General features: G+C 61.0%; 2 protein-coding genes across 5 annotated transcripts; one reads left to right on the forward strand and one right to left on the reverse strand.

Annotated features, from left to right (window-relative positions):
- RGS19 (regulator of G protein signaling 19) lies at nt 1–5,379 on the forward strand. Of its 3 annotated transcripts, none has more exons than XM_021713221.1 (6): nt 1–88; nt 2,612–2,709; nt 2,892–3,013; nt 4,267–4,341; nt 4,426–4,660; nt 4,759–5,379. In XM_021713221.1, the coding sequence occupies exons 2-6, from the start codon at nt 2,680–2,682 to the stop codon at nt 4,948–4,950; spliced, it is 654 nt and encodes a 217-aa protein (XP_021568896.1). In that variant the 5' UTR covers nt 1–88; nt 2,612–2,679; the 3' UTR covers nt 4,951–5,379. The 3 variants fall into 3 exon arrangements, with proteins under 3 accessions (XP_021568896.1, XP_021568898.1, XP_008057942.1); XM_008059751.2 differs by lacking the exon at nt 1–88 and adding an exon at nt 182–400; XM_021713223.1 differs by lacking the exon at nt 2,612–2,709 and having other exon boundaries at nt 1–400.
- A 1,043-nt stretch (nt 5,380–6,422) lies between these two features.
- On the reverse strand, nt 6,423–11,910 carry TCEA2 (transcription elongation factor A2). 2 transcript variants are annotated; one of them, XM_021713218.1, is made up of 9 exons: nt 11,751–11,910; nt 11,286–11,391; nt 10,220–10,340; nt 9,022–9,134; nt 8,415–8,471; nt 7,884–8,038; nt 7,672–7,815; nt 6,787–6,858; nt 6,423–6,605 (listed from the first exon to the last, which is right to left on the reverse strand). In XM_021713218.1, exons 2-9 carry the CDS (start codon nt 11,374–11,376, stop codon nt 6,597–6,599), a joined length of 762 nt encoding a protein of 253 aa, XP_021568893.1. In that variant the 5' UTR covers nt 11,377–11,391; nt 11,751–11,910; the 3' UTR covers nt 6,423–6,596. The 2 variants fall into 2 exon arrangements, with proteins under 2 accessions (XP_021568893.1, XP_008057943.1); XM_008059752.2 differs by having other exon boundaries at nt 10,220–10,310; nt 11,751–11,905.
- Nucleotides 11,911–14,309: the final 2,399 nt, after the last annotated feature.

The following is a 14,309-nucleotide window of genomic DNA, read 5'->3' on the forward strand; positions in this document are numbered from 1 at the left end:
GAGCCCGCCCCGCGCGTGAGAGAGAGGGCGCTGCCTCAGGGTTCCCCTTTTTCTGCAGCTCAGAGCCTGGGGAAGTGATTGCTCAAAGGTGGGGGCCGGAAGAACCCAGGTTTCCGCGTCTCCCGCCTCCCCCCCAGCCGGGTTGGGAGGAGCTGGGGCGGGACACCTTGTCCGCCCCCGCCCCCGCCGGGTTGAATCTGGCAGCCGCTCAGCCCTCCGAGCCATAGGGGAGGCGCTGCGCCCCCCACCCCAGCCGATCGGGGGCTCCGGAACGCCTCAGGAGTACCTCCTGCTCTCTGACTTGGGTCCCTGCTGCTGCAGTGCACGCCCCTTCGGCAGCCAGGGTGGGGCTCAGACCCAACCTGGCCCCTCCCGCCCCCGTCCCGCCTTTGGGTCGCTGGTGAGTGGGGCACCGAGGCAAGTTTTTGAGGCAGGGGTGGGGACGTCAGGCTGGAGGAGACAGGCTTCTCCAAACCAGACCCTACTAGCAGAGAGAGCAGGAGTGGGTGGGTCACCACTATCCTTTCGAAGGTGGGCTAGGGAGGGCTGGCCTGTATTGGAGGGACCAGACCAGGGCTCATCTGCCAGGAGTGGCAGATGGGGGAAGGCATTAACTAGGATCAGAAATGGGAAAGGAGCCCCTCTGTCAACTCCCCTCCCAAAGGTCACGACATTTTTTTCTGGGATTGTCACATTTTCTTATTCTTTTTTTGGACTGGGCAGGCTCGAGGACGTTCTTTTTCCTTCTGTGGAACAGAGCGGCAGCCACTCTCGAGGGAGCCTCTGTCCCCAGAGACCAGACTTGCCGCCTGTCCGGCCTCTCCCATCCTAGATTTGGGGGCCAAAGCCTGGGGGAGCTGGGGAAGAGGGAGGAACCTCCAATACCAGGATGAGGGGCAGGAGGACCCTAATTCAGACTCTGTCCCCCTGGAGAGAAGGCAAGTGGCCCAGGGCACCCGTGGGTCATCTGGGGACATGGGTGGCCCCAGCTGACCTGAGAAGAGTTCAGGGAGCCAGGTCCAGGGACGGGCAACTAGGGGAAGAAGGGACTGGATACCTCCTCTGCACCAGACCCAGACCCCAGCCCCATACCCCAGGCAGCTCCCCTTCTCCAGGTCATAGCTGGGTTGGAGATAGCTGCTGGGAAGGGACAGTCTCAAGGAGGCTAGAGTGGGGGAGGGCCTTGGTAAGGGTAGAGGAGGAAGAATGCCACTGCCTAGGGAAGTCACAGCCATCTGGGCACAGCTACCAGACCTCAGGCTGCCACGCCCCTTCCTTTCCTTAGAAACTTGACCCCTAAAGAAAGGCCCAGCTGTGGGGCTGCTTTCTGTCTGTCTGTCTGCTGGGAGACTGTGGGAACCACGACCTCAGAAGAAGCTGGGCAGGTGGGGGGAGGCTGATGCCCCAGGATGCCCTGCGCCTGCCCCAAATGGGCCAGGGCAGCGGGTGCCCCCGAGTGCCACTCACACACCACCCAGGAGGCCCCAAGAGATGAACAGGGACAGAAACAAGGACTCAAAGGCCACAAACTGGGGAAGGCATGACGCAGAGGATGATGGTTAGATGAGAAAACAGTCAAACCAAGTAGTTAGCCTCCGAGAGTGGTGGCAGACGGCCCTCCCCTGGGCAGAGGCAGGCAGAGGCCTTCAAGACTGCCTCCTCCAAGCACTGACTGGGGCTCCTGTGCTATCACCCAAGGAGATGTGGAAGTCTGCAGTGGCTTCTTAGGTGGTATGAGGGCTGCTTCCAGCTTGGGCACTTCTTGCACACCACCATTGCCAATAGTGCAGGTGCACACTAGGAAGGACGTGCTCACATCCCTGGGCCCCTCAGAGATCCCAACCAGAGAGCAAGGTGCCCCCACTCCCCTGGCTGGCCCGCCTGCAATGGGACCTTGAGGCACAGCAGTTTCACAACATGGAGGCAATGAGCAGGGAGAGAGGGGAGTTCAGAGTGCAAGCAGGGGCATGGGTTGTGTGGACCAAAAACTGTGTTCCCTGCGGATACAAGTCTCTCCTCACCAGTGCTGTGCCTGGCCCACCTCCCACCCTCGCAGGAAGTCCTGTCTGATTCCCACTCAAATCCTCAGTCTGAGGCCAAGCCTGCTGCCCCGGCTGGGTCTGCTGGGGCCGACAGACAGACCTGGTCTCTTGGCAGTGAGCAGCTCCACCCACCTCCCACCCCAGAGTCTGGGCAGAAGCCCAGAGGGATGTCTGCCCACCACCCGGGGCACCAGCCTGTAGCCCTAGACTTTGGGGCCCCTTTGAGAGGGGCTGGGAGCCGGAAACCAAGAAAGAGGAACCCAGGCTTCCGGCTTCCCAGGGCTGAGCGGATGGGGGCGTCCCAGAACCTCCCGTGGGGGCCTCCACTGGGGCTCAGCTTGGGAGAAGGGGCCAGAAGCTGCTGCAGCCCCTGCCTCACTGACGCTGGACCCCCTCCCAGCCCTGCTGTAGGCAAGGGGTGAGGGTAGCAGCCCAAGGCAGAGCTGGATCTGGGAGTAGGAGGCAGGAGCAGGTCCTGCCAGGGAGATACCCTCTCAGGACCCCTCCCAAGGGACAAGTGGGGGCTGGAGTTGCAGGTTCTCACCCAGAACTTTGACCCCTCTCCCTAGACCCCCAGGCTGTGGTGAGGGTCCAGGAGTTGGCACCACGGAGCCTGGGCAACCTCCTTCACCCATCCATGCCCACCCCACATGAGGCTGAGAAACAGGTATGCCTCTTCCCCCTCTGCCTCTGGCCTCCCAGGGGAGATGGGAGGGCAAGTTGAGGGCCACAAGGCACTGGGAAATCCCTGAACACCTGGGGACTGGGCGGATCCTGGGAGTGAATGGGGGAGAGGTGGAAGGTCTGGTGGGTTCTGGCCCTGAGACTAAGGGGTCCATCTTTCCCCAGCACACAGGGCCAGAGGAGGCGGGCCGGCCCCCCTCAATGTCCAGCCATGATGCGGCGCCCCCGGCAGCCCCCAGCCGCAACCCCTGCTGCTTGTGCTGGTGCTGCTGTTGCAGCTGCTCCTGGTACGTGGCCTGGGGACCATAGCCTGCCTGGTGGGGGGAGGGGGCAGGCAGACCCAAATGGGACCCTCTGGTGACTTCTGAGGCAGCTCTGCAAGCAGGATGCCCCTGCCTCCTCCAAGCACCATCCGCGCCTTGGCCCCCAGAGGCTTGTGTGTGGCTCTTGTACCCAGTGTGCCAAGGGCATGTCTGTGTGGTCACATACACACATCTGCCCATTCACTCAGCACATATTGCCAATGCTGCTGTGAACCATTCATGCTGGGCTCTGGGGACTGGTGATGGACAGGACAGGCACAGACCCTACAGACTGTGAAGTGAGGGGATGTTTGAGCAGAGGCCCAAATGAGGGTGCAGCTGGCCCAGGGGCTTGGGAAGAGCTTCATGGGGGCATGCATGGGGGCATGCATGGGGACAGCAGGGCGCTGGGGGTCTTGGGTGTCCCTAGGAGGGCAGGAGTGGGCTCCAGATGGTGGCAGGTGTTCTAAGAGTGCAGGGAAGCTGGTGGGTGCTTTCAGGCATCAGGCCCTTGGCCATTTAGAGAACAGCACTGGGGGACCCAGCGTGGGCTCGGCTGACGAGTGACCAGTCTAGGAGTGGAGCCAAGGGGCAGTGAACACTGCTGAGCTCTAGCTGGACCGTGGGTTCAAGATGTCTGTCGGCCATCTGAGTGGTCCTGGAAAAGGGCGGGTGGAGGTATGGATTTGGGCCCAGCACCAGCAGCGTGCTAGGAGACAAGGCAGGGCAGGAGATTTCCTAGAGGGGATCAGGGGCCAGGCCCCAGGACCTGGCAGGTGCAGACAGGAAGCACTGGCTAACAAGACACGTTGCTGACACTTCAGACCTGCAGTGTGGACCCACTGGTGAGAAGGATGGGGCTGAAGTCAAGCACAAGAGTAGGGTAGTGCCCAGCAAGCCAGAGGTGGGGGAGGTGGGTACCAGAAGGCCACAGACTGCAGAGGCCACCAGGTCAAACTGCTAAAAAGGAAGAGCACAGAGGCTGTGGCCTGGGCACTGCAACAGGGACAGCAACCTGGACACACAGATGCAGTAGGGGGATGAGGGAGGGTAGACACCTTGCCTAGGAAGGTGTAAAAGGAGCCAGCTCGGGAGGCTGCCCTGCCCTGCAGTGAGTTCCCATGTGCCAGGTGCCATGTGTCAGGTGTTTGTCCATGTACTAAGGACCTGTGTGTGGCCATGGGGGTGTGTATGGAGGCCGTGTGCCCCAGGCAGTGCCGCCTCCTCTCTGTCCTCAGGAATGAAGGGCGGCGGCGTGCATGGCAGGCCTCCCGGGAGAGCAAGCTGCAGCCCCTTCCCAGCTGCGACGTATGGTGAGTCCCGCTGGCCAAGTGTGTGAGTTGGGGGGCCCCGGACCAGGGGCCTTGGCCTAATGTGGTCTGGCCCCATGTGAGCAGTGCCACGCCAAGTCCCGAGGAGGTGCAGAGCTGGGCACAGTCCTTCGACAAGCTGATGCATAGCCCGGCGGGCCGCAGCGTGTTCCGGGCATTCCTGCGCACAGAGTACAGTGAGGAGAACATGCTCTTCTGGCTGGCCTGCGAGGAGCTGAAGGCTGAGGCTAGCCAGCACGTGGTGGATGAGAAGGCACGGCTCATCTACGAGGACTACGTGTCCATCCTATCCCCCAAGGAGGTATGTCACCACAAGACGGGCCAGGGCACAGCCTGAATTGGGTGCTGGGTGGGGAGGGTGCCTCCCAGGCCTCCTGATCTCAGCACCTCGTCCCGCAGGTAAGCCTGGACTCCCGTGTACGGGAGGGCATCAACAAGAAGATGCAGGAGCCATCGGCGCACACATTCGACGACGCGCAGATGCAGATTTACACGCTCATGCACCGGGACTCCTACCCCCGCTTCCTCAGCTCTCCCGCCTACCGCGCCCTGCTGCTGCGGGGGGCCTCCCAGTCCTCCTCTGAGGCCTAGGCTTCCCCCTGAGGTATGGACACGTGCCTCTTCTGTGGGCAGACTCTGGGTGCCTTTGCAAGCTGGTGTCAGCGGGGTATCAGGGCACACACCTGCAGGCCCAGCCAAGCTGGCAAGGCCCCAACCCTGGTGGCAGTCCTGGTCCCCATGGGAAGCACCACAGCTCCTGGCTCTGCCCTTTTGGGGCCTAGCAGGAGCTCTGAGGGTGGGCAGGCTGGAACCTCCTCACCAGCCCACTGCTGGCTGGCCTAGTTCCCCTGGCAGGGCCCTTGTACAGTAAGAGGAGTCCCTCAAGGCATCCTGGACCCAGGCAGCCAGTAGGCCTGACACAGGCCTTGGGTGGAGGATGGAAGCACTGCATCATCTAGTTCTGTAACATGAGACCCTCCTGCCTGAGCTGTCTGCACCCAGAATCAGACCCAGAACCTCAGAACTAGGCTCAAGGTGACAGGACCCAATTTCTATTTTATATGTCCATGAACGTTAAACTTGGAAATATGTCCTTACTATGTGTTTTACAAGAAAAAAAAAATTTCATATATAGCTCTATCCTTCCGTCCCTGCCCCTCCCCCCAATAGGATGTCTTATTGTTGATGATATTTTTAAAGCAAGTCACTCCTCTATTTCTAAGTTTGGGGCAAGATTAGAGAATAAGGAACTGTCCCAACATCAGGGCTGGGAGCCATCAGCAGGGTGTCAGGGCAAAGGGTCTAGTGCCCACTTGGAGGGAGTTACAGCCTGAGCGCTCCCTCATCCTGGTCTCCCACCCGACCTCAGAACAGTGGTCCCTGTGGGTGGCCATGCTTAGCCCTGCCCAGGGTGCTGGCTCCATGCCCTCAGCCTCAGCCTTTCAGCTGTAGACTGGGGTCAGAGCAGAGTGACCCACAGCCCAAAGGTGTGAGGCAGTGGGAAGTGCTGCCCAGGCCCTCAGTGAACAGGGGTCCTTAGTAGGTATCAAAGGCTGTCCCCTGGAGGCAGGCCAACAGGGGCACATCATTACCTAGGCCCTGCCAGGCAAGCACTCACCCTCAGATTTCTGGGAAGTTAAGCGACTTGAAACAGGAATTGGCTCAGGGCCTTGAGACCTGCCTTCCATAGGGTGAGCAGAAAGGGATGATGGGGACAGCCATCCATGGGGACACAGTCCTGGCCCTGAGCTGCTGTGCCTGAGGTGAGGGGACACAGCAGGGTAGTTTAGCCCAGGCCATGCATGGGACCCCAAGCTGTCTGCTTGCACACAAGGCCCTCTCCTACCTGCACACAGCCAGCTTGGCTGGGCTGCCCCACACACACCTGTTGCACACTTGCTCGAGCAGAGAGGTGCTTGCTCTGTTTGCCAAGGTCTCCCAGCACTGACCCACCAGGCCAAGCCCAGGTGTCGACTGACCCAGGGAGAAGAGCTGTCCATGGCAGCAGGGGATATGGACATGGGGGACAGGGCCCACCAGAGCAAGGGCTGAGGACAGCGAGGTGGCAAAAAGAAACATTTAATAGTGAGGGGAAGGGCAGAAAGGGGCACTCCAGGCAGGCAGGTTCAGGCAGGGCATGCCACCATCCAGGGGTCTCCAGAGAAGCTGTGCCAACCGAGGAGGTGGGAGGGGCCAGCACTGGCCATGGTCCAAGGCTGCAGCCTATCTGCATGGGCTCAGCAGAGCTGCAGGAAAGGCGTGAGGTGGCTCCACATCACTCCCCAGGGAGGGGGCTCCCTCACCACACCCAAGACCCAGGAGGTGTGCCAGGCACAGCCATCCCCAGGTCACACCACAGATCCCATGGAGGCTGAGACCACCTCCAGAGGGCAGGTCAGCAGGGGCATCCTGCGCTCACCCACCCACCTTCCAGCGGTTTCCACACTCATTGCAGACAACAAAGGTGGTCATGGGCTCGTCTGAGCTGCGGGTCTGCACCTGCAGAAGTGGGGTGAGCCCAAGGTCACCACTAGGCTCTGGCAGAAGGGCATTGCCTGACCAGGCAGTGCTGATCTACCAGTCGCTGGGCCCATCGGGTGACCTGTCTGTGGTTCCCCAGCGACCCCAGCCTCCCATAGCTGAGTCCCAGAGACTAAGGCAGTATCCACAGGGGCAGAAGCCTTCAGGTGGGACAGAAGCACCTCATGCTTCCTGGCCCAAAAGCACCCTGACTCTCAACTTGCAGAGGTCCCAGTACCTGTGGCCACTTTTTGGAAGGCCCAAGGCGAGCTTTACCCCACAGGCAGTGCAAGAGCAAGTGGCTCCGCACAGACACAGGCTGTGCAGTCCGTGGGGAAGCAGGGCAGCCTCCAGGCCCCTTTGAGCCTGTCTGCCAATGACAGTGACTGCCTTGCCCTGCTTTCCTCAGACCCTCAACAGCTCATAGGGCCCATACAGTCTCCCCAGGCCTCAGTCTCCACCTCCATGGCAAGGACTGAGGGTCCCACAGACAGCAGACCACATGGCCATCCTGTGTACCCTCCCCCCACTGAGCACACAGGATGAGTGGACTCCCCCTACTGGGACACTACCTCTCTGGGGGTCCTGGATAAGGAGAGTGGTCCCTGATGGTGACCATCACTCCCTACCTAGTCAGAGACTGAGAAGCTCAGTGGGAAGCCCACCCACAGACTCCAGCCTGGCTTTGCATTCCCCTGTGAGAGTGGACCCACCCTCCAGAGGCATGGGCTCTGGGCAGGGCACCAGGCACCCTGAGGACACAGGCTGGGGGGACTGCCAGCGGCTGCTCACCTGCATGTAGGTGCAGTTCTTCCGGCACTTGCTGCAGGTGAATAGGTCGGTCTGCGTGCCGCCAGTGCGGGCCATCTGGTGCTCGCGGATGGCTTCCTTGGTCATGGCCTTGCGGATTTCCTTCAGCTCATCGCTGGCCATCTCCTGGATGAAGAGCAGACAGCTTAGCCCACACTCCACACAGACACCCTCAGTCCCCCAGCAGAGCTCACCTCCGACGTCATCACAGCGATCTGCTGGGGCGCTATGGTGCCACACAGCACGTTCCGCCGCAAGTCGGGATTCTTGGCATCCTTCAGGTTGGAGATGCGGCTCCTCACCCGGTTCTTATACTTCATGTCTGTGTTCCCAACATCCCGGAAGATGCGTGCCAGCAGTTAAGGACCCATCCGAGGCCATGCCGCTGTCCTCCCCCACCCCCAGCTCTATGGGGGCCCGTGTTGGAGGTGGGGCTAGGAGGCTCTGCCCAGCCACATGGGAGCTGTCTGCCCACCTAGGCCTGGTAGAGAGCAAAGGACTGCAGGCTCCACTGGACCCAGCCCTGACTCGAGACCCAGGAGCCAAAGCCCAGGCAGAATCAGGCCCTCGGCAGGGTCCTGGGAGCCTTCCTGAGCAAGACGGCGGGATCACCCCAAAGGCGCTGGATAGCTAGGCAGCAGCATCCAGCCGCCAGCAGGGAGAACCAGGCTCAGCAGCCCCCTGACTTCAGAGCCTCAGGCCCTGCCAGCTCCAGCAAAGGATATATTCCTCAATCTGGGCCGACAGATGCTGGCAGTCCGCACCAATGGCCACGTGGTCATCTGCAAGAGAGAGCCCTAACCAGGCTTCTTCACCCCCTACTGGCTTCTCCGCCTGTCACCCCCTCTGCCTGTACAACACCCTGGCAGCTGATGGGACACCTGTGTCCCTGGGGACTCTGGATGGGGTGATCCACTCTAGGCCAGCCACAGCCCACCTATGAGGCCCACAGCCCCATTCCTCAACTCTCCAGGCCTTCAAGTTACCCCACGCAGGCCACTGCCCTCATCTGGACAGACCCCCCTATCTCCCGCCCCTGCTCTGTCTCCCAGCAAAGGCTTGTTTCCTCCAAATCCTCACACAGATGGGGCTGGGCACATACAGGCCACACCTCCATACAGGCACAGCTCCTCAGGGTTTGAAGGGCCGAGCGCCCACCCCAGAGTCCGGGCACTCTGGTATCCCCAGGACCCTCTGCTCCTTCCCAGGATGGCTACAGTGGGCTGAGGGGGCAGGCCGTCTTCTGGAAGCAAGCCTCTGTGGGCAGGCAGGAGCCCAGGCCCCCCTGTGAACCCAGATGGTGTGTCAAGACAGGCCCTGCCAGGCACTCACGGTCTGTCTGCAAGGCGGCCGTCAGCATCTCACGGCACTTGTTGCGCACAGCATCGCAGGTGACAGGAACTGGGGGGAACGTGGTGATCCTGGGTGGCTCTGGTCTCCTGCGGCTGGAGAGAGACAAGGCCAGCTGGGCTCAGGCTGCATGCAACCAGCCAGATGCCGATCCCAGAGGAGCAGGTGCCTGTCTCAGCACAATCCCCACTCTAAGCCCCATTTGTGCTCCCCCCCACCCCAGAGCCCGACAAGGCCTGTGGCCCTGCCCATCTTGAGTCCAGCCAGCATGCCATGGGGTCTGTCCAATCCCAGGAAGGGGTGGGTCTTGAGTTCTCTGCCAGATGGGAACAGGATGCCAGATCCCTTTCTGGCAACTGGAGCCGAGGCAGCAGCCCTAGCTGGTCAGAGTGGGCTGAGCAGTTTCTGTCACCCATGGGGCACTCATCCCCAGCCACACCACGAATACCTCCCCACTGATGGCAGCCACAGCTGCTGCCAGGACAGGGAGAGATCTATGGCTGCCTGGGTCACCCAAGGCCAGATTCTGCTGTCACAGGTGACCCCACTTGGCAGGTATGAAATCAACTCGGGAAGGCATGCCATGAGCTCCTGGCCACATAGATAGCTTCCAGTCACAGCTACCCAGTCTGGTCAAGGGCAGAGTGTCTCTCAGTCACAGATTGTCACCATGAACACCCCCAGCCTGCATGGCAATGGAGACCAGAGCCCAGGAGCCAAAGCCCAGGCAGAATCAGCCCCTTGGCAGGATCTGGGAAGCCCTCCTAGGGTAAGACTCCCAGGCAGCTGTGTCCACACATGTACATGCAGGGTAGGAGGGGGCGCTGGGTACTTGCCTTGATTCTGGGCAGAACTTTCTAGGAAGAAGGGGCCCTCATCGAGGGGGGTTAGGGAGGACGGCCAGAGCAGGACGCAGAGAACCAGACCCAGCACAGGGTCTCAGGGGATGTGGGGAGGGTCTCCCACAGGCTCACTCGGGGAGAGGCCATCACGGCAGCTTCCAACAGCCAGACACTGCCTGCACCTCAGGATAGGGTAGGCGCAGTGCCCCATGGACGAGTGTCCAGCAAGAGGCTGTCCACTCCCTTGAGCAGTGCCCGGGCACACGGAGATCAGCACCCTCTCTGCAAGGAAACAGGCTAGAAGCAGGTGGGTGTGCACCTCCTTCTAGGTGTGCTACCTGGGATCCTCGGCCTCTGATACCGCCTTCGATGATGACGGAGCCAGAGGCATGCCCCGGCCCTGCTCCCTGGCTTTGTCGTGGGAAGCATCTGCAGTTGCCAGAAAAGAGGAGGGATGGGCTGATAAAGGAAGGCAAAGGAGCGAGGGAGCCGGTCACCACCCGGGGCAATTTTAGCCAGACCACCAGTGCTGCCACCCACCCAGCCAGCCCAGCCCAGTCCCGCCCCCGAGACAAGCCAGGGCTCAGAATCCCACCATGCTCCCCTGCCAGTGGGTCTCTCTCCCCAGGAACCCTTCAGACTCTGCAGCCCTAAGGCGCCTCCACAGCCCCTTTCCTGCACTAGCCCCACTCAAGTGGCCACCTCTGGGGCTCACCCTCCTGCCTGTTCTGGCCAAAGGGACCAAGCATGCCCCCAAAAAGACCTTCCTGAAACCCCAGCCTTGAATGGAGCCCAGCCCAGAGCCTGCACTGAAGACCAGGACATGGCTGTGCCCCACGCAGCCCAAGAGCTGGAGAGAGATCTAGGTCATGTGGCTGTTTCACAAGGGTGTGGACAGAGTCCAGAAGGGGCTGCCTCCCCATCCGGGAGAGACATCCCCGGACACCCCACTGTCCCATGGAAGAGACTGCCTGCTGTCCCGCCCAGCCATTCCCAGGCCAGGGGCTTCCCTCTGTTCCCTGACAGCCGGGGTGACTCCGCCTCCTCCCTTCTGCTTCCTGTCTCCTGATCTCCCCCTGGTCAGGAGGTGCCCTCTAGAGCATCTCAGCACTGCCTTCCCCTCTGCATGGCCTCCCCAACTCAGCCCCATCCCTCTAGGGCTCCTGGCTGCACTCACTGTTGGCCACTTCAGGTCCCAGCCTCAACTTCCTCCTCTCCTTGTTCTACACGGAAGCCCTCACCAGCACATACACACCCCCAGCCATGCCTCCTGGTCCAGGCTGCCACCATCCCACCCCCAGGTGGCCTTGCTCAGGGTGGCACTTCCCCCACCCTGCACTGTGCAGACCCACCAGAGGCTAGCACTCCTCAGGGTCCCTTGCCCCAGTGCTCCCTGACCCGCACCCAGGAGCTTCTTCCAGGACTTGATGAGGGACTTGGCCAAGGCAATGACCTCCTCGTCAGAGCTCTGCTTCCGAAGGGCGTTGACAGACATCCCAACTCGGGTGGACTGCAAGGCAAGTGGCCTGGGTCGGGTGGGGTGGGGTGTGCCCCGTCAGATCTTCCTAGCAGACCCTGGGTGCTCCCACGGGGCAGGAGCTGGGGCCCAGCAGAGGGGAGGTAGGCACCTGTCCCCACGGCTGCCCTTCCTTTTGGAAACCAGGGCCTCGACTGTGGAGGACAGGACAGATTGTCCTCAGACTGCTCCCTGCCCTGTCGAGCACCAGAAAGAGAGGGGGACCCTCGCCTCAGAACAGGCGTTTGTGCCAACCAAGGCCTGGGAGTGGGGTAGCCCTGCCAGGCACTGTCAGAACTGCTGTCCCCTGGGCTGTCCCAGGAGCTGCCCCTGACGGGCAGGCAGAGGCCTACCTGGAGCAAATGCAGTGTGACAGGCACGGCCTTCAGCTCCCGCAGCAGGTCCACAGCCCCTTCCTAGAAGCAGAAGGGGGACCTTCGTAAAGGACTTCAGGTCTCAGTGGACAGTGCCATCTCCTCCTGCCTGCTGGGGGCACATGGCAGTGGCGACTTAAAGAGCCCACCTGGGGTCAAGGAAACCACCACTCTTCTCCCTGGAGACACTCAGGGCTCTGCCACATGTCCTTTCACCATAGCAAGCCAGTTCCAGAATGGAAGGGCCCTGCCTTCTCCGCATCACAAGTCATGTGACCTCCCACCCGCATCCCTGGCAATGGCCCCACCAACCTCACGGTAACCACCTCAGGTCACTCACCAGGACATGGGAACTGCCAGGGCAACCACCTCAGGTCACCCACCAGGACACGGAAAATGCCAGGCTCCCACGCAGTTCAGGACAGCCCCTCCCGGCAGCCAGGGCCACACCCGCATGAAGGTGCAGCCCCAGCTCCCTCCCATGCCCACTCCCCAGTGTGCAGAACAGCCTGCCCCGGAGTGCCCCTCGCAAGCTGGATGGGGCTGATCCACTCTAGACACAGCCACAGTCCACCTACGAGGCCCACAGCCCCACTTCTCATTGACTCTCCAGGCCTTCAAGTTACCCCCACGCAGGCCACTGCCCTCGTCTGGACAGACCCCCCTATCTCCCGCCCCTGCTCTGTCTCCCAGCAAAGGCTTGTGTTTCCTCCAAATCCTCACACAGATGAGGCTGGGCACATACAGGCCACACCTCCACTACAGGCACAGCTCCTCAGGGTTCGAAGGGCCGAGTGCCCAATCCAGGATCTTTGCCCCTGTAGTTTCACTGCCAGCACACCTCCCCAGGACAGCTATAGGGCTCGTGCCCATCTCCCTCCAGCATCTTGTTCAAATGACACTTCTCAGTGAAGACGCTCCTGCTTTAAGCCCCAACTGTGCCACACAATGCCCCATCCTCCTCCTCCTTTTTCCCAGGCCTTTATGTACAGACGCATCCCTCCCCAAACCATGAGATGAGTAGGCCCTGCCACTCAATGTCCTCCAACACAGAGGCCATGGGAGGAGCTTGGCCTTCCCTCCCCCACCCCTGAGATCTGAGTGGCATCTCTCAGGCTGCAGCCCCTCCTCACTCTTTGCTCCAAGCAGGCCCTGTCCCTGAAGCCATGCAGAGTCCAGCCCTGAGGTGGCCACCTCAGAAGGGACACGATCCTAGGGCATCATTCCCCTGATAGCTCTGTGCCAGCCACGATAACTTTCAGCAGGCTCAGGACCCCAAAGGCACAAAAGCCCCTAAACCTGGCCTCCAAGTTCCCCTGGGGGCCTCATGTGCTAGAACCCACAAGGAGCCTCTGTCGGCTCTCACGTTCACTCCTGTGTCCCCCACCTTCTCACCTGTTCTTCCCCCCAAAACTCTCTCAGTTCAGCCAGGCCCCACCCCACCCTCCGGGGCTCCAGGACCCATCTTTGAATTTTTCCTGCTCCAGCTTTATCCTTTGTATTTTGTCTCCTTTAAGAAGGGAACTCTGGAAACAGCTACAGATCCCCAAACACCCCCACTCTGTGCTGCCCACAGTCTCCCAGGGGTGTGAACACAACGGGGGGCTGCTTCCAGCATGAATAAATGAGTGGGAGCCGCCTCCTTCCTGGCATAGACTCCAGGCCAGAACCCTGGTTGACTGGAAAAGACTCAACTCTGCAAAACCCATCAAGCCAACCCCAAACCCCACTGCAGTCACACAGCCCGGGGTGGCCGCACAGCCATCAAAGCCCGTGACTCAGCCCCTTCCGTGCCCTGGCCTGGTCCAGCGGACACACAAGCCTGCCCTGCCCAGGAGCTTACAGTCTGGGTGGACAAGCACAGGTCGAGTTTATTGAGGCAGCCAGGCCTTCCACGTGACCTGAAGGCTGGATACCTCCCCACCCTCCGTGAGGCACTATCCACTAAAGATGCTTCTGTGGGAGGTTGTATAGGCTGCTAAGGTCGAGAGGCTGCAGTTGGACCCCCACTGGCCTGGCGCCTATCAGAGGCCTCACAAGGCCTCCTCCAGAGGCTCAGGCCGAAGTAAGCAGAGCTGGCCAGTAAGCAGAGGACCCGGCGCCCGGACACTCCCAGGTTAGGCTTGCCGGACCTCCCAGGTCTTACATAAGTACCTAGGCTCTTTTCAGAGAGTGTCTACATATATACCCACACCCAAGTGGCTGCTGGCTGAGTCCAGTCCTGGCTAAGGAAGGGAGAGAATTTATTAAAGAAACCTGGTTCTGGTGAAGTGGGGCAGACAGGGAAGAAAATAAGCCCCACAGCCTGGGCGGCCTCTGGCTGCCTTCTGGAGGATACCAAGGGCCAGGAAGAGGTAGGGGAGGCATTGGGAGGAGGGGATCCAACCTCGGACCATGACAGGCCAACAAAGGGCACGGGCGGCGACCACAGGCGACCGAAGGTGCGGGAGGATTCCGAGTTGGGGGCGGGGCTGAGCCTGAGCTCTGAAGGCCCTGAGAATGCCTGACGGAGGAAGGCAAGGGGGGCGGGGAAGGTAG

The sequence above is a fragment of the Carlito syrichta genome, unplaced genomic scaffold (assembly GCF_000164805.1).
Source record: "Carlito syrichta isolate Samal-C Ts95f unplaced genomic scaffold, Tarsius_syrichta-2.0.1 Scaffold304348, whole genome shotgun sequence".
In the NCBI taxonomy this organism is placed as follows: domain Eukaryota; kingdom Metazoa; phylum Chordata; class Mammalia; order Primates; family Tarsiidae; genus Carlito; species Carlito syrichta.

What these genes read in the sequence shown, in the direction of transcription:
- TCEA2 (XM_021713218.1), bottom strand. Translation starts at nt 11,376, where the DNA reads ATGTCTGTCAACGCCCTTCGGAAGCAGAGCTCTGACGAGGAGGTCATT. An exon ending in TCGCTGTGATGACGTCGGAG is followed by an intron (nt 7,816 to 7,883) that starts GTGAGCTCTGCT and finishes CTCTTCATCCAG; the next exon opens with GAGATGGCCAGCGATGAGCT. An exon ending in AGAACTGCACCTACATGCAG is followed by an intron (nt 6,859 to 7,671) that starts GTGAGCAGCCGC and finishes CCACTTCTGCAG; the next exon opens with GTGCAGACCCGCAGCTCAGA.
- RGS19 (XM_021713221.1), top strand. Translation starts at nt 2,680, where the DNA reads ATGCCCACCCCACATGAGGCTGAGAAACAG. An exon ending in TGCTGTTGCAGCTGCTCCTG is followed by an intron (nt 3,014 to 4,266) that starts GTACGTGGCCTG and finishes CTCTGTCCTCAG; the next exon opens with GAATGAAGGGCGGCGGCGTG. An exon ending in CTTCCCAGCTGCGACGTATG is followed by an intron (nt 4,342 to 4,425) that starts GTGAGTCCCGCT and finishes CCATGTGAGCAG; the next exon opens with TGCCACGCCAAGTCCCGAGG.